The following is an 18,782-nucleotide window of genomic DNA, read 5'->3' on the forward strand; positions in this document are numbered from 1 at the left end:
GCCCATCATCGGTGAACGGCTGCACAAACCCACCTGGGTCCCACTCCCAAATCATTCAACACCCCCTCCTAGCATTACACAGCCCCCCACCACACAAATCCAAGAGGCAAGCTTTTTCCATGAGCCTCACAAAAGAACAATGAAAAGCCCTCCCCTAAAATAATAAATTTATTAAGAAGCAGAAGAGAGAAACCCCAGGTATCCCACCCTAATCAATTCTGCAGGTTTAATTGTCTCAACGTTCAGTGAGGGATCTTGGCAGGTCTAATCTAAGGAAGAGAAGGACCAGGGGAGACGTGGCATCATCTTGAAGGGCTGCCACAGGAAAGACGGGTAGGTGGGTGGGTGTCAACCTATTCTCCAAAGCACCTGAACGCAGGATGAGAAGCAAGGGATGGAAACTAAGCAACCTGGAATTAAGGAGAAACTTCCTAATAGTGGGGACAATTAACCAATGGAGCTGCTTGCCACCAGAAGTTGTGGGTGCTCCATCCCTGGAGGTTTTCAAGAAGAGACTGGACAGCCATTTGTCTGAAATGGTATAAGGTCTCCTGGTTGAGCAGGGAGTTGGACTAGAAGACCTCCAAGGTCCCTTCCAACTCTGTTATTCTGTATTCTATTCATCATCTTAATCAGGGGATTCTCACCAGCTTTGCTTTGCAGTCAAAATTTCCCTTCTTGAAACCCCTCCCTCCCTTGCTTCAAATATGTCCACGGATCATCTTCTTTAGATTTCTCATCTCCCCTCCCCCTGGCTCCGTAACCCCCGCACATCCATTCAGAAAGATGCCCCTTGGCTGTAAACTCTCCATGGGGAAGGATTTGGAGGTGGCAACAATCCTGGGGCACCCCAAATCCTCATTATCCACTTCTCTAACGTAGCCTCGACATGCTTAGGAAACACACAACCTGGGTAACAGATTAACAGAAGCTACCTTGTAGGTCATCTAGTCAATCGTCCCCCCCTCGCCCAAGCAAGAGACCATAGACAATTTCTGACAGAGAACTGTCCGGTCTGTTCTTAAAATCTTCTTGAAAACTAGCAGAAGCAGCAGCTTAGTAACTTCCATAGAGGAAGGGGAGGGCTTATTCTTAGGAATAGCTTAGGAAACCCACAACCAGGCTAACAGATTAACACCCACATCTATTCAGATAGATGCCAAGATGCCCATTGGTTGTAAACTCTCCATAGGAGGTGGGGGGGACTGGTCTCAAGTCCTATTATGCCCGGATGACAATCCTGGGGCTCCCAAATCCTCATTGTCCACGTGGCTAAAGGTAGCCATGCTTCTGCTTAGGAAATACACAACCCCGACTTCAGCCTAACCACAACTAGGAGGAAGAATTGGACCCGAGGGGAACTCAAATCCCGCAGAGGCGGCGAGCACCTGGACAGCAGAGATGGTCCAGCCATGGGGAGGGGCTTCTTGAAAATAGGCGTGGCCTCCACGCAGGTGAATGCCGCTGCCATCTGCGGCTCCTTACACATCTAAGGCAAATACATCAGGGTCGGTCTACTTCAGCGCCTGCACCATGGTGCGCTCCCGGCTCCCCGTCCCGTCCCTTTTCTTCCTCTTCGAAGCTCTCCTGGTGCTGTCACCGGAGCTGCTAATGGGGATCCCTGAGACTCTTTCCAAGGTGCCCTTCACTGATCCGGAGGTGCAGCACGCCCTCGCCTTCGCTGTACAGCAGTACAACCAGGACAGAGAGGACAGCGCCAACTATTTCAAGGTGCTGTGTGCGGCGCAATCCCAGTCACAGGTGAGTGTCTGGAGGTAGGGAGTTTTGGGGGGGAGGCAGAGAGGTGCGCAGCCTACTTGAATCTTGGGCGTAGCCAAAGGACTCGGAATTGTTCTGGAAACAATAGCAAGAGCAGTTAGACTTATATAGCGCTTCCTGCTGCTTTACAGTCCTCTATATCTGATAAAGAAATATTTCCGCTTGAACTGATGTTCTTGCTGCTCTCAAGTCATAAAGTGCTTTCCTCATTGAGACTGATGAAGCTGATCCTGTTTTCTAATTAATTAAAAGGCCGTGTACTTATTTTTAAATCCAGGTGGATGGTTGGACGGAATACCACCTTAGGGTGGAATTGGTAAAAACTACATGTGAAAAGAAGGCCAATAAACTCACGTATGAGAAGATCCAGGAATGTGAGCAACTTCCAGAGACTCAGAAGGTGAGATTGGATGCCAAATTCCGATTATCTATATGTGGTTTAATTGAACAAACCTGAGCTCATCAGCCACCTCTGCAAAGGGGATTTTAATAATTTTCATGGATGGTTCCAATTGAAAACATTAGAGGTGACATGATAGCAGTCTTTGTTATTTGAGAGGCTGCCCTAAAGAAAACAGGAGTCAACCTATTTTCCAAGCCACCTGAAGGCAGGACAAGAAGCAACAATGGAAACATATGAAATATTAGCACTGCTTTATAATGCCTTGATAAGACAGTACTTGGAAGATTGCATTTAGTTTTGGTCACCAGTCACCACAATATTAAAAAAAAAAAAAGATGTTGGGACTCTGAAAAGAGAGCAGAGAACAGCGACAACAGTGATTAGGGGACTGGAGGCTAAAACATATGAAGAACACTTGCAGGAGTTGGGTATGTCTAGTTTAATGAAAAGAAGGACTAGGGGAGACACAACAATGTCCCAATATTTAGAGGCTGCCACAAAGAGGAGGGGTTCAACCTATTTTCAAAGGAACCAGAAGGTAGAACAAGAAACAATGGATGGAAACTAATCAAGGAGAGAAGCCTCCTGGAATTAAGAATATTTTTTTCTAATAATGAGAAAAATTAACCAGTGGAATGGCTTGCCACCAGAGGTGATGGGTGCTCCATCACTGGAGGTTTTCAAGAAGAGATTGTGCAGCTATTTGTCTGGAATGGTACAGGATTTTCTGCTTTAGTAGAAAAGTAGTCATCTAGTAGACTAGATGACCTCCAAGGCCCCTTCCAACTCTGTTTTTCTCTTTTGTTCCCTTCCAGAAACCAATCTGCTACTTTAAAGTGACACCCCGCTCTTTGCCGAATTTGATATACACTGTCTTGTCTGTCTGTACATGATCTGGACCTCCGAAGGACCTCTTCTGCTCAGGCTAAAAATTCTGAGTATATCTAGCCGAGTAACCTCTGGTGTGCAAGCTGAGTTCACACCAAGCTTTGCTTCTTCTGAAGAATCAAGAATGAGACGGTTTGCTTCAGCCCAAATTCACCTCTCTGGGTGTCTGAAATTGTTCCTTGACATCCAGGGAGGCCTTTTCCTCCACTTCTCCTCTTTTCTATAATCTTCATCTTTGAGAAGAATCAATATTTGCTTAATGAGTTAATTAATCTTAATAAAGCTATTGTCAGGCAAGCCTCCTTCAATATCCAAGAAAGAAGAACCTCAACTCCATTTGAATAGAGATAAAGTACTCTTACTAGATATGAATTGAAAGCAGCAAAAAGGAAAGTACGATCCGAGCCAGAAAGGCGCAAATACATACATATCAAATGATTGCCCAGGCCCCTCCCCGTTACCCCAGCCCAGTGTCCAATCTGCAACTCCCTAAGGTGTCATGTGGGGTGTCCAAACATCAACCATCCGCATGCGCAGAGGATGGTAACAACAAAACTCCCTTTCCCAATACCATACCCCCACCCTCGCCGTTTCTATGGCAGCCAATAGCAAGCAAGCGAAGCAGAGGCTGACAGCTATCAGTATGATTTTCCTGCTTGTGTCCCTTTCTTGCCCAAATCTTGTCCAATCTCCAGGTTTTGTCCCCCACAGCACAAAGACATAATGGCTTGTCCAAGAAAGACTTTGCTTTGTCCAGAGTTGTGGGGGGAATCTCCATGGTTTGGGGAGGGGGCGACAATCTGGGGGTGGGTGGGTGGGTTTCCCACATCCTCATCATCCAGGTGGATAAAGGTAGCCTTGACTTCTGCTTAGGAAACACTTAACCAGGCTAACAGATTAACAGAGCTGTAAGGGGTCTTGTAGGTCATCTAGTCCAATACCCACCCCATCCTGCCACCCTTGGCTTCTGCTCAGGAAATACAAAACTAGCAGGAACAGTGACATTTTGTACCAGACTGCCCCCCACACCCGACTTCAGCCTAACCTGAGAATTGGGCTGAATTGAAAATGGGCGGGGTCTCTGTGCAGGTGAGTGTCACTGCCACCTGCGGCTCCTGCAGATCTAAGAAAAATACATCGAGGTCGGCCTGCTCCTGCGTCTGGACTGTCTCTATTGCCAGCCCCATGGTGCGCTCCCTTCTCGGCCTTCTCGGCGCCCTCCTGATGCTGTCCCAGGAGCTACTAATGGGGATCCCAGAGGGTCTTTCCGACTTGCTAGTCACTGATCCGGGGGTGGAGAGAGTCCTCGCCTTCACCATGGAGCAATACAACCGACTCAGATATAACAGCACCAACTATTTCAAGGTGCTGCGTGTTCTGAGGGCACAGTCACAGGTGTGTGTCTGGAGGTAGAGAAGTTTCTTGGGGGGGGGGGATGTAGGTGAGCAGTCTCCTTGGGTCCTTAGAGTAGCCAAAGGACTTGGAATTGTTCTAGAAACAATAGCAAAAGTGGTTAGACTTATATACCACTTCACTGTGCTTTACACCTCTCTCTAAGCTGTTTACAAAGTCAGCCTCTTGCCCCCAACAATTTGGGTCCTCATTTTACCGACCTCGGAAGGACAGAAGCTGAGTCACCCTTGAGCCAGTCAGGATCGAACTCTCGGCAGTTGGCAGACTTACCTTGCAATGCTGCATTCTAACCACTGTGCCACCAGGGCTCTAAATGGAAGGGTTTGGGGCTGCAGGGGGGAGCTTAGGGGGTGTCCTGGGGAGGGACTGATATCATGGACCAATAGGACATGATTTCTGTTCATATCTGATACAGAAATATTTCCACTTGAACTGATGTCCTTGCTGCTCTCACGGAATAAAGTGCTTTCCAGGTTGCAACCAATCATGTTTTGTAATTAAGCCCATGTACTTATTTTTAAATCCAGGGGGAAAATGGGAAGGTACGTGAATACTATCTTAAGATGGAGTTGGTGAAAACAACATGTGAAAAGAAGGTCATTTGGAAATTGAGTGATGAGGGGATCCAGAGATGTACCGGTAAGCAATTTCCAGGGAATCAGGAGATGAGACTGGATGCCAGGTTCCAATTGAAAAAAACCTGCCTTATCTAAGCTTCAGCAGCCACCTTTCCATAAGTGGATTTTAATTATTTTCATGGACGGATAAATTGAAAACAGTAAGCGCGGGGGGGGGGGGGGAATAGCAGTGTTTGCTATTTGAGGGGCTGTCCCAAAGAACACCTATTCTCCAAAGTACCTGAAGGCAGGATGAGAAGCAACGGGTGGGAATACATGAAATAGTAGCATCACTTTATAATGCCTTGATAAGGCCACCCTTGGAATTTTGCATCCAGTTTTGGGTGCCACAATATGACCTCCAACATCCCTTCCAACCCTGTTTTTCTCTCATTCCCTTCCAGAAACCAATCTACAACTTAAACGTTATACACCACTTTCCGCCGAACTTTGCAATCTCCTCCTGTACCTGATATCTGAAGGACCTTTTCTGCTCAGGTTAAGGATTCTGCAGTGCAACCTCTGATGAACTTCTGACACAAATCAAGAATGAGACAATTTGCTTCAGCCCATATTCACCTCTTCTGAAATTGTTCCTCAACATCCAGGGAGGCCTCTTCTTGCACTTTTCCCCTTTTCTATATTTTTCATCTTTGAGAAGAATCAATATTTTGCAAATTCAGTTCCTTAACCTTAATAAAGCCATTATCATGATGTTCCAGCATGTTTACCTTTCTTATCCAAATTCCATCCAACCTTCAGGTTTTGACACCCACAGCATAATGATACAATGGCTTGTCCAAGAAAGACTTTGCTTTGTCCAGCTGGGGGAATAGAATATACTACTAAATTCATACCCCAAGCTCTGGAAATCATTCTGCACAGAAATAACATCTTTTTGGGACAGATCATATGTGCCAAGATGTATAATAGCATCAACGTCACAGTCCTTACTTGCATTCTTAACTATCTTAAGAATACGCCTCTTGTCTCTGCACCTGGCAAACACCTGACCTCTTTCAAAACCTCCATCTCCTTTCCTAAATTTACATCGCTTATGATTGAATCACCAATCAGAAGGTGACTTCTCTTTTTGCATACCTTGCTCTTCTTGTGCGACTGATGTGTGATACCCGGTTTCCCATTTCGCCTTTCTGAAGTAATTTCTTTATTTTGGACCACGATCCCCTACTTATTTGAGTCATTATTATTACCTTGACCCGTCTCTTTAGTGTCCCCATTAAGGTCAGCAAGGGCGCTATATCTGTTATGCTGGGTCACAGCAAAAGCTTTGTGTCTATGGTTCACAGCTCTCACCCTGCCAGATCCCACGGTTGTCCAGACCGCTCTTCTCCTGTGGGATCTTTGTGGTAGAAGGGGCTGATAGTGTGGCATCTGCATTGAGTGGAATGGCTGAATTGGACACCTAATTTCTGCTTGGAGACCACAGATTAGAGATTCTATATAGATAATCTGCCTATGTAGACTAGTAATTTGTTTACAAAGGGGACAGTATCCAAATTTGAAAAGAGTACTGCGAAAGACAGGTGCAAAATAGCTATTATATTGAACTAACTCCAGTCATTTTGAAATAACATAAAATCACAATCTCAAGCGCACTAACCCAGAATGTATTATTGCTATTTAAATTGATATTTAATTTAGTAAAAAGTTGAAAGAACTACAGGTAGTTCTTGATGACCGCAATTGAGATCAGAATTTCTGTTGCTAAGCAAGACGGTCATTAAGTGAGTTGTGCCCAAATTGACCTTTTTTGTCATGATTAAGCCAATTCCTGCAGCTGTTAAGTGAATTATATGGTCAGTAAGCGAATCTAGCTTCACACATTGACTTTGCTGGTCAGAAGCTGACGGGGGGAAATTGCAAATGGTGATCACATGACCCCGGGCTGATGCAATGGTCATAAATACATGCTGGTTGCCAAGCAACCACATTATGATCATGTGACCATGGGGATGTGGAAATGGTTGAATGAGAACTGGTTGTAAATCACTTCTTTTCAGTGCCATTGTAACTTTGAATTGGCCATGAAATGGTTGTAAGTTGAGGACTGCTTTTAAAGGCAGTGTAAAGAGGTGGAAGGGAACTTCCAGGAAATCCCGTACCATTCTGAACAAACGGTTGTCCAGTCGCTTCTTAAAAGCCTCCAGTGATGGAGCACCTATAACCTCTGGTGGCAAGCAGTTCCACTGATTAATTGTCCTCACTGTCAGAAATTGTTTCCTTATTTCTAGGTTGGTTCTCTCCTTGATTCGTTTCTATCTGTTGCTTGCAAAGCCCCTGCCTTGAGATGCTTTGGAAAATAAGTTGACCCTCCCCTCTTCTTTGTGGCAGCCCCTCAAATATTGGAAGAATGTTATCATATCACCCCCAGTCCTTCCCTTCCCTAGACTAGACATACCCAATTCTTGCAACCGTTTTTCATACATTTTAGCCTCCAGCCCCCTAATCCTCTTTGTTTCTCTTCTCTGTACTCTGCAGAGATGAGGAGGAAACGAGGCCAATTAGCAAGGACAGAAATCACTGAACATCATAAACATGAAACAGCTTAAACATCTTTCCTTCTTCTTACCACAGACAATGAATGTTCTAGTTTCTCTTCTTTCTCCTTTCTTACCTGCCAGAGAATGCAGCAGAACAACCCCAGAGGGAATGGTGCAATAGCTATGGATGGCTTGGAGAGGCCCTGCAAATTTCATAAGCCAACTTCCTGGACTTGCGACGAAGGAACGAGGAGACCAAAGCAGGCAAGGGTCAAGTGATGGATCGGCTCCCAACCACCTGGAGCCTTGAGCCAGCCTGAATCATTTATCATTTTGAAAGTCAATGAATTGCTTTGCCCGGAACCTCAGAAAAGGCCCTGCAAGGAGATCAGAAGGAAGGACAAAAAGAAAGCACTTTTTTTTTTGCTAGTTTAAAAATAAGAAAATTGTATACACCACCCAGGACCCCAATTCAGACCCCTTACAACACTGGGAACTCCAGTAGTGAATCTAGGTCTGTTTCCTGACCTGGCCTACCTTGAAGGGCTGGCATCCCTTCATTGCATCACCTTCTCTCCGGTGTTTTAAGAAGATGTTGGATAACCATTTGTCTGAAGTGGTGTAGGGTTTCCTGCCTAAGCAGGGGGTTGGACTAGAAGACCTCCAAGGTCCCTTCCAACTCTGTTGTTCTATTCTATTCTGTTTTCCAGCCTCCTTGGCTTCCTATCCATGAAATTCCAGGAGAGAAATAAGGAGGTGGTCCTCAGCTTACAATTGTACAGCTTTGGAATAGAACAACAGAGTTGGAAGGGACTTTGAAGGTCTTCTAGTCCAACCCCCTACAGATGGTCCTCAATTTACAACCATTCATTTAATGACCGTTTAAAGTTACAATGGCACTGGGGAAAAATGAATTGTGGCTGATTCTCAGGCACATAACCATAGTGCAGCATTCCCCACAACCACATAATCAAAATTCAGATGCTTGGCAACCGACTCACATTTATGACGGTCACAGTCATGTCATCCCCTTTGGTGACCTCCTGACAAGCAAAGTCAATGGGGAAGCCCGATTCACTTAACCGCTGTTGTGACTAACTTAACAATTGCAGTGATTCACTTAACAACGGTGGCAAGAAAGGTCATAAAATGGGGCAAAAGACTCACAGCAACTGTCTCCCTCAGCAACAGAAATTTGAGTCCAATGTTCTTCTATACGTGTTTTTCTATTGCTTTATCCTTTGTAATTTTAAAAAATTAGTGTAATTTTACATTTTAAAATTACAAATGTAACCTTGCAAGCTGCCTAGAGTCACCTCGTGTTGAAATGGGGGGGGGGGGCTCAAAAAACCCTAAATAAATAAAAATAGCTCCTATAAAGGCAGTCCTTGACATACAGGCATTCTGAATTGTGGTCGTAGGTCGAAGACTAGCTGCACTAACCCCCTTAGCCAATGTCTCGCTTAGCAACAGAAACAATGGGCTCCATTGTGGCCGCAAGTCAAGGCCCACCTGTGTTTAACGGAACACCTGGAGCAGTGAAGGGTTGGGCAATGAGCAAGAGCCCACCGCTGTAGCTAATTGGTGGAGGAGAGCTGTCCATCGGGAAATCTCAACTGTGATTGGTGCTGTGAGCGCGAAGGGGGCGGTTCCTTTTTTCCCCGCCGTTTTCACCTTTGGTGCTCTGTAATTTACCTCAGGGAATTCCCGCTGGGTGGATTTACCTCACGAGGCTCCTGTTGGGCCTGAACTCTCGAGTTTCGATCTAAAATATATTGATTTATATAAAGCTACAAGTTCGTCTGAGTGTCTCAGACGCCGGCTGCTGAATTCCCTGACAGTCCTCGTCTTACAAGCCACCATTAAGCCACAATTCACTTGGCTAAGCGAGACCATGTCTCACTTTAGACACCTTTCTTAACAGGGTCCAGTCATGGGGCGGGGTTTCTGGAGAAGGGGCGGGGCCTCCGCGCAGGTGAGCGCCGCTGCCACCTGCGGCTCCTTTGCACGTCTAAGGCAGATACCTGGAGGCCGCTCTGCTTCCGCGCCTGCCAGCCACCTTCTCCCTCTCTCTCTCGCCAGCCCCATGCTGCGCTCCGGGCTGCCTGTCCCGAGCCTTTTCTGCCTCTTCGGAGCCTTCCTGGTGGCCTCCCCGGAGCTGCTAACGGGGATCTGCAAGGATCCTTCCAACTTGCCCGACACTGATCCGGGGGTGCGACACGCCCTCGCCTTCGCCATGCGCAATATAACCTGCGCAGTTGTAACACCGCCAACAATTACAAGGTGGTGCGTGTTGTGACTGCGCAGTCGCACGTGAGTGTCTGGGGGTGGGGAGGTTTGTTGTGGGGGGTGGGAGTAGTTAGGTGGGTAGCTTTTTCGACCGCTGGAGTAACCAAAGGACTCGGGATTGTTCTGGAAACAATAGCAAGAGGGCTTAGATTTATATACCGCTTCAATGGTGCTTTACAGCCCCTCTCTAAGCTGTTTACAAAGTCAGCATCTTAGATCTGGGTCCTCATTTTATCAACCTTGGGAAGGTTGAGTCCACACGTAGCAGGTTAAGATTGAAGTGCTAGGAGTGGGCAGAATTAGCCTGCAAGACTGCATTCTAAGTGGAAGGAAGGAAGGAAGGAAGGAAGGAAGGAAGGAAGGAAGGAAGGAAGGAAGGAAGGACGGACATCCCACTTCACAGTGTCTCTAACAGTGTCGGTTTACAGAGTCAGCCTCTTGCCCCCAACAATCTGGGTCCTCATTTTACCGACCTTGGAAGGATGGAAGGCTGAGTCAACTCTTGAGCCAGTCAGGATCGAACTGCTGGCAGTGGGCAGAGTCAGTTGCAATATTGCATTATAACAGGAAGGGAGGGAGGGAGGGAGGAAGGAAGGGAGGAAGGAAGGAAGGACATCCCGCTTCACAGTGTCTCTAACAGTGTCGGTTTATAGAGTCAGCCTCTTGCCCCCAACAATCTGGGTCCTCATTTTACCGACCTTGGAAGGACGGAAGGCTGAGTCAACTTTTGAGCCAGTCGGGATCGAACTGCTGGCAGTGGGCAGAGTCAGCTGCAATACTGCATTATGACAGGAAGGAAGGACGGAAGGACGGACGGAAGGACGGAAGGCAGGACGGAAGGAAAGAAAAATAGCAATGCCACTTAAATAGCACTTAGACTTATATACCACTTCACAGAGCATTACAACCCTCCAAGCAGTTTACAGAGTCAGCCTCTTGCCCACAACAATCTGGGTCCTCATTTTACCGATCTTGGAAGGATGGAAGGCTGAGTCAACTTTGAGCCAGTCAGGATCAAACTCCTGGCAGTTGGCAGAGTTAGCCTGCAATGCTGCAGTCTACCCACAGTGCCACCAGGGCTCTTAATAGAAGGCTTTGGGGGTGCTGGAGGGAGCTTAGGGGAGGGACATGATTTCTGCTGTTCGTATCGGATACAGAAATATTTCCTCTTGAACTGATGTTTTCGTTGCTCTCAAGGCATAAAGTGCTTTCCTGGTTACAACCAATGAAGCTGATCATATTTTCTAATTAATTAAAAGGCCATGTACTCATTTTTAAATCCAGGTGGACACTAGGGATGAATACCATCTTTCGGTGGACTTGGAGAAAACAACATGTAAAAAGGACAGTTTGAGTATCACATGTAAGGTGAGATTCTGATTATCTATTTGTAGTTTAATTGATAAATGAAATTAATTGATAAACCTGCCTTATCTGAGCTCAGCAGCCACCTTTGCAAAAGGGATTTTAATTATTTTCATGGACGATTTCAATTCAAAACATTAGGGGTGACACAATAGCGGTGTTTGCTATTGAAGGGGCTGCCCCAAAGAAAACAGGGGTCAACCTATTCTCCAAAGCACTTGAAGGCAGGACAAGAAGCCATGGATGGAAACACATAAAATAGTAGCACCAGTTTATAAGGCCTTGATAAGACCATACATGGAATATTGCATCCTGTTTTGGTCACCACAATATATTAAAAAGATGTTGAGATGCTGGAAAGAGCCCAGAGAAGAGCAACAAAGAGGATGAGGGGACTGGAGGCTAAAACATATGAAGAACAATTGCAGGAATTGGGCATGTCTAGTTTTATGAAACGAAGGAATAGGGGAGACATACCATTGTCCCAATATTTGAGGGGCTGCCACAAAGATGAGGAAGTCAAGTTATTCTCCAAAGCACCTCTGGGTAAAACAAGAAACAAAGGGTGGAAACTAATCAAGGAGAGAAGCAACATGGAATTGAATTTCCTGACAGTGAGAACAATTAATCCGTGGAATGGCTTGCCACCAGAAGTTGTGGGTGCTCCATCACTGGTGGTTTTCAAGAAGTGAATATGCAGCCGTTTGACTGGAATGGTACAGGGTTTCCTCCTTAAGCACGGGGTTGGACTAGATGACCTCCAAGGTGCCTTCCAACTCTGTTTTTCTCTTTCATTCCATTCCAGAAACAAAACTGCTACTTCAAAGTTCTATCCGGCCCTCCACAGAAATTGGAAATCACTGCCTGTACCTGATCTGGTGTCCAGCAGCCCAGCAACCTCTGGTGTGGACTCTGAGTTCACACCAAGCTTTGCTTCTTCTGACACAAATCAGGAATGAGACGGTTTGCTTCAGCCCAAATTCACCTCTTCTGAGTGTCTGAAATTGTTCCTTGACATCCAGGGAGGCCTTTTCTTCCACTTCTCTTTTCTATCATGTTCATCTTTGAGAAGAGTCAATATTTTGCTCATTTAATTAATTAATCTTAATAAAGCTATCAGCATTATATTGCTTGTGTCCCTTTCTTGTCCAAATCCTCTCCAACTTTCAGGTTTTGACACCCACAGCACAAAGAAACAATGGCTGGTCCAAGAAAGACTTTGCTTTGTCCAGAGTGGGGGGAAATTGGGGTCTTCCCTGTGCTATGCAGTCCATGAGGTCTTTTTTAACCCATAATTGTCCCACCTGGGAGGAAGAGAGGCCATCAGAGACCCCTGAAGCATCCTTGGTGGGAACTGCAACAGCTGCCAGATGCTGAATGGGGAAGCAATTGGGCGGGGCTTTTGGAGAATGGGCGGGGCCTTCGCCCAGGTGAGCACCGCTGCCACCTGCGGTACCTGCAGATCTAAGGCAAATCCGTGGGGATCGGTCTGCTTCGCCACCTGCCAGCGACCGTCTTTCCGGCCAGCCCCATGGTGCGCTCCCGGCTGCCTGTCCCGTCGCTCCTCGGCCTCTTCAGCGCCCTCCTGATGCTGTCCCCGGAGCTGCTCGGGTATTTTTCCGACACGCCCGTCACTGATCCGGAGGTGCAGGTATTCCTCGCCGTAGCTGTGGAGCAATACAACCAGGACAGAAGTGACAGCGCCAACTATTACAAGGTGCTGAGCCTTATGAAGGCGCAGTACAAGGTGTGTACCTGGAGGTGGGGAGGTTTTTTTGGAAGGGGGGCAGCCTTGCTGGATCCTTGGAATAGGATCCAAAGGACTCGGGATTGTTCTTGAAACAATAGCAAGAGCAGTTAGACTTATATACCGCCTGATGGTCCTTCACTGCCATCTCTAAGTGGTTAACGGAGTTGGCCTCTTGCTCCCAACCATCTGGGTCCTCATATTAGCCACCTCGAAGGCTGAGTTAACTTTAATCCGGTCGGGATCGAACTTCTGGCAGTCAGCAGAATTAGCCTGCCATCTAACCACTGGGAGGGAGGGAGGGAGGGAGGCTGAGAGGGAAGAAGGGTGGAAGGAATAACACTTAAACTTATATCCCACTTTACAGCCGTCTCTAAGCGATTTACAAAATCAGCCTCTTGCCCCCAACAATATGGGTCCTTGTTTTACCGACCTCGGAAAGACGGAAGGCCGAGTCACCCTTGAGCCAGGCAGGATTGAACTCCTGGCAGTTGGCAGAGTTAGCCTAACCACTGTTCCACCTGGGCTCGAAGGGTTTGGGGGTGCTGAAGGAAGCTTAGGGGGTGTCCTAGCGGTGGGACGGTTATCGTGGCCCAAAAGGACATGATTTCTGCTGTTCGTATCGGGTACAGAAATATTTCCGCTTGAACTGATGTTCTTGCTCCTCTCAAGGCATAAAGTCCTTTCCTGGTTGCAACCAATGAAGCCCATCATGTTTTCTAATTAATTAAAATGCCACGTACTTACGTTTAAATCCAGGTGGGTGCTTCAATGGAACTCCATCTTAAGGTGGACTTCGTGAAAACAACATGTGAAAAGAGGGCCGGTCGCTTGCCATATAGGAAGATCCAGGAATGTGAGGAACTTCCAGGGAATCAGGAGGTGAGATTGGATGCCAAAGTCAGATTATCCACTTGGGGTTTATTTGAACAAACCTGCCTTGTCTGAGCTCAGCAGCCACCTCTGCAAAAGGACGTTTTAATTATTTTCATGGATGACTTCAATTCAAAACATTAGGGGTGACACATTAGCCGTGTTTGCTATTTGAGGGGCTGCTCCAAAGAAAACGGGGGTCAACCTATTCTCCAAAGCACCTGAAAGCGGGATAAGAATCAATGGATGGGAACACCTGAAATAGTAGCACTGCTTTATAATGCCTTGATAAGGCCGCCCTTGGAATATCGCATCCAGTTTTGGTCGCCACAATATTAAAAAAAGATGTTGAGACTGGAAAGCGGTCAGAGAAGAGCAACAAGGAGGATTAGGGAGCTGGAGACAAAAACATATAAAGAACGGTTGCAGGAATTCAGTAGGACTAGGAGAGACAGGACAACCATATTCCAATATTTAAGGGGCTGCCAGAAAGAGGAGTGGGGGGTCAACTTATTTTCCAAAGCAGCAGAAAGCAGGACATGAAGCAACAGATGGAAACGTATGAAGGAGAGAAGGAACATAGAACTAAGGAGAAACTTACTAACAGCGAGAAAAATTAATCAAGGGACTGCTTTCCTCCAGAAGTTGTGGGTTCTCCATCACTGGACATTTTAATGAAGAAATACAAGAAATGTTTGTCTGGAATGGCACAGGATTTCCTATTTGAGCAGGGGGTTGGACTAGATGACCTCCAAGGTCCCATCCGCCTCTGTTTTTCTCTCTCATTTGCTTCCAGATACGAACCTGCACCTTTAAAGTTAAAAACCGCCCAAAGAAGAATGGAATGTTCACCATGGACAAATTCTGTTCCTGATCAGGACCTCCAAAGGAACCTCTTCTGCTCAGGCGAAGGATTCGGAGGGTGTCCAGCAGCCGAGCAACCTCTGGTGTGGAAGCTGAGTTCACACCAAGCTTTGCTTCTTCTGACACAAATCAGGAATGAGACGGTTTGTTTCAGCCCAAATTCACCTGGTTCAACCACAAATGCGCGCACAACAAAAGCGCGTCTGACTAAACCGCGGTGTCTAAAGCGCGGTGACAAAACCGCACGACGTATTAGAAACTAATTAGCCCTAAAGCGCGCCGACAAAAGCGCGCCGACAGAAGCGTGCTGTAACGGAACCCTCAACGTAACCCACAACCTAACCCTCAACCTAACCCTAAACCTAACCCTCAACCTAACCCTAAACCTAACCCTCAACCTAACCCTAACCCTAACCCTTAACCTAACCCTAAACCTAACCCTAAACCTAACCCTAAACCTAACTGTAAATCTTACCTTAAATGAAATCGCGCTTCGATCGGCGCGCTGTTGTCGGCACGCTGTTGGCGTGGTTTTGAAATCGCGGTTTTAGCGCTGCGGTGTTGTTGGCGCGCTTATGACGTTCACGCTTTTGACAGGTCACGAATTCACCTCTTCCGAGTGTCTGAAATTGTTCCTTGACATCCAGGGAAGCCTTTTCTTCCACTTCTCTTCTTTTCTATCATGTTCATCTTTGAGAAGAATCAATGTTTGACTCATTCTATTAATCAATCTTAATAAAGCTATCAGCATTATATCTCTTGTCTCCCTTTCTTGTCAAAATCCTCTCCAACCTTCAGGTTTTGACACCCACAGAACAAAGACACAATGCTTTGTCCAATGCAGTCCATGTGGTCTTTTTTAACCCATGATTGTCCCACCTGGGAGGAAGAGAGGCCGTCAGAGACCCCTGAAGCATCCTTGGTGGGAACTGCAACAGCTGCCAGATGCTGAATGGGGAAGGAATTTGGTTCTTTTCCAAACTCATGGAAACTTTAGCTGTGACTGTTGGATGCCTTTGACAGTTTTCTTTTTGGTAACTACAATTCACATTTTTAACAAAATTAATGCTGTTTCTTGGAAACCCCTCCCTCCCATAAATTGTGTCCACGGATTTTCTCCTTTAGATTTCTCACATACGTCCCAAGGTCCGTATCCCACGCACATCTATTCAGGAAGATGATAAGATGCCCCTTGGCTGTAAACTCTCCAGGAGGGGATGGACTTACTCTCCGGGGCTTTGGGGAGGGGGAGACCATCCTGCCCCCCCCAATTCCTCATTTTCCACTTGTCTAAATGTAGCCTTGGCTTATGTAATAGTAGTAGTTTACTTTATTGTCATTGCTCCTCGTACAACGAAATTAAATGCCCTCTTCAGTGTACAAAAAAATAAATAAAACACAAACACGGATCCCTTCCATTCAATGGAATTGAATTGAAAACCAACTATATTGCTTTAATATTTCACTATACAGTAGACCGCTAACAGATTAACGGAAGGGACCTTGGAGGTCATCTAGTCCAACCTCCCGCTTCCCAAGAATGTCATACAACAGTGGCTCCCAAACTTGGCAACTTTAAGACTGGCTGGAGAATTCTGGGAGTTGAAGTCCACAAGTCTTAAAGTTGCCAAGTTTGGGAACCACTGTCATACAACATTTCTGACAGATGGGCAGTCCAGTCTCCTCTTGAAAGCTTCTTGAAAACTAGCAGGAGCAGAAGCTTAGTAACGTCCATATAGTGGGGGGGGGAGCTTCATCTCCGTGGCTTTGGTGAGGGGGCGACAATCCTAGTTGGGGGAGGATTTCCCATCATCCCCATTGTCCACGTGGAGCTTTGGCTTCTGCTCAGGAAATACACAACTAGCAGGAGCTCTGAGGTTTTGTAGCAGACCGCAAATAGTAACTCAACTCTCTCTCTCCCCCCCCTCCAATTCAGCCTAACCTCAAGGGGAGAGGAGGTTACGAGGAGGGGGGAGAATTGGGCCGGAGGGGAACCCAAAGCGAGACATTATAGAGAATTGAATTGAAAACCCCTGAAATTGCCTTGATATTTCACTATACAGGAGAACGTTTCTGCTTAGGAAAAACATAATAACGCTAACAGATTAATGGAAAGGATCTTATAGGATCTAGTCTTATGGGATCTCGTCCAACCCCACCCATGCCCTCCCAGTAGGAAACCCTACACCATTTCTGAGAGATGGCCAGCCCGGTCTCTTCTTGAAAGCTTCTTGAAAACTAGCAGGAGGAGACGCTGAGTAACAGCTAGAGAAGGGGAGGCTTCCTCTCCATCCTCATTGTCCACGTGAAGCTTAGGAAATACACCAGCAGGAGTGGAGAGGTTTTGCAGCAGTCCGCGAGTAATAACTCAACTGTCTCCCCCGCCCTCCACTCACCGACTTCAGCCGTTGCTTCAACAAGGGGTGGGGATGGAACTGAAGGGGAACCCAAAGCGCGGAGGGGCGGCGAGCACGTGCGAAGCAGCGATGGTCCAGCCTTGGGGCGGGGCTTCTGGAGAATGGGCGTGGCCTCCGCGCAGGTGTGAGCCGCTGCCACCTGAGAGCCCTGCAGATCTAAGGCAAATCCGTGGAGGTCGGTCTGCTTCCGCGGCTGCCAGCGACCCTCTCTCTCGCCAGCCCCATAATGCGCTCCCAGCTGCATGTCCCGACCCTTTTCTGCCTCTTCGGCCCCCTCCTGGTGCTCTCCTCGGAGCTGCCCCTCCTGCTCCCCGAGGGTCTTTCGGACTTGCCCCTCACTCATCCGGGGGTGGCGGATGCCGTCGCCTTCGCCACGCAGATATACAATCGGCGCAGACCTAAGAGCGCGAACTATTTCAAGGTGTTGCGTGTTCTGAAGGCGCAGTCGCAGGTATTTGTCTGCAGATGGGGAGGTTTATTGGTGGGGGGGGGAGGTAGGGGGGAAGCTTCTTGTATCCTTCCAGTAGCAAAGGCCTGGGAATTGTTCTGGAAACAATAGGAAGAGCGGTTAGAGATATATACTGTTTCACGATGCTTTTACAGCCCTCTCTGAGCTGTTTACAAAGTCCGCATCTTGTTTGATGCTTAGATCTGGCTCCTCATTTTATCAACCTCGGAAGGACGGAAGGTTGAATCAACCTCGAGCAGGTCAGGATTGAACTGCTAGGAGTGGGAAGAATAAGGATGCAATACTGCATTTTAAGTGGGAAGGAGGGGGAGGGAGGAAGGAAGGAAGGAAGGAAGGAAGGAGGGGGAGGAAGGAAGGAAGGAAGGAAGGAAGGAAGGAAGGAAGGAAGGAAGGAAGGAAGGAAGGAAGGAAGGAAGGACACTTAGACTGATATTCCGCTTCACAGTGTCACTAGGCGGTTTACAGAATCAGCCTCTTGCCCCCAACAATCTGGGCCCTTGTTTTACCGGCCTCGGAAGGACGGAAGGCTGAGTCACCCTTGAGCTGAGTCACCATTGAACTCCTGGCAGTTGGCAGAGTTAGCCTGCAATCCAGCATTTTACCACTGTGCCACCAGGGCTCTTAATAGAGGGGTTTGGGGATGCTGGGGGGAGCTTAGGGGGTCTTCTAGGGGAGGGACGGTTATCGTGGCTTAAAGGACATGGTTTCTGCTGTTTGTATCTGATACAGAAATATTTCCGCTTGAACTGATGTTCTTGCTGCTCTCGAGGCGTAAAGTGTTTTCCTGGTTGAAACTGATGAAGCTGATCATGTTTTGTAATTGATTAAAAGACAACATACTCCTTTTTCAATCCAGGTGGGTACTAGGGACGAATACCATCTTATGGTGGAGTTGGTGGAAACAACATGTAAAAGGATACATTGGAATCTGTTATTCCCAGAATGTGAACAACTTCCAGGGAATCAGGAGGTGAGATTGGATGCCAAATTCCGATTATCTATCTGCAGTTCCATTGATAAATTAAATTAATTGATTTCCTGCCTTGTCTGAGCTCAACAGCCACCTCTGCAGAAGAGATTTTAATAATTTTTATGGACGATTTCAATTCAGAGCATTAGGGGTGACACGATAGCGGTGTTTGCTATTTGAGGGG

General features: G+C 46.9%; 1 protein-coding gene across 1 annotated transcript; it reads left to right on the forward strand.

Annotated features, from left to right (window-relative positions):
- Positions 1 to 12,789: 12,789 nt before the first annotated feature.
- On the forward strand, positions 12,790 to 14,752 carry LOC116520169 (cystatin-1-like). The gene is made up of 3 exons (XM_032234320.1): positions 12,790 to 13,005; positions 13,765 to 13,887; positions 14,675 to 14,752. Exons 1-3 carry the CDS (start codon positions 12,790 to 12,792, stop codon positions 14,750 to 14,752), a joined length of 417 nt encoding a protein of 138 aa, XP_032090211.1.
- The last annotated feature ends 4,030 nt before the right edge of the window (positions 14,753 to 18,782 follow it).

Source organism: Thamnophis elegans, chromosome 17, assembly GCF_009769535.1.
Source record: "Thamnophis elegans isolate rThaEle1 chromosome 17, rThaEle1.pri, whole genome shotgun sequence".
Classification (NCBI taxonomy): Eukaryota; Metazoa; Chordata; class Lepidosauria; order Squamata; family Colubridae; genus Thamnophis; species Thamnophis elegans.

What these genes read in the sequence shown, in the direction of transcription:
- LOC116520169 (XM_032234320.1), top strand. Translation starts at nt 12,790, where the DNA reads ATGGTGCGCTCCCGGCTGCCTGTCCCGTCGCTCCTCGGCCTCTTCAGC. An exon ending in TTATGAAGGCGCAGTACAAG is followed by an intron (nt 13,006 to 13,764) that starts GTGTGTACCTGG and finishes GTTTAAATCCAG; the next exon opens with GTGGGTGCTTCAATGGAACT. An exon ending in AACTTCCAGGGAATCAGGAG is followed by an intron (nt 13,888 to 14,674) that starts GTGAGATTGGAT and finishes ATTTGCTTCCAG; the next exon opens with ATACGAACCTGCACCTTTAA.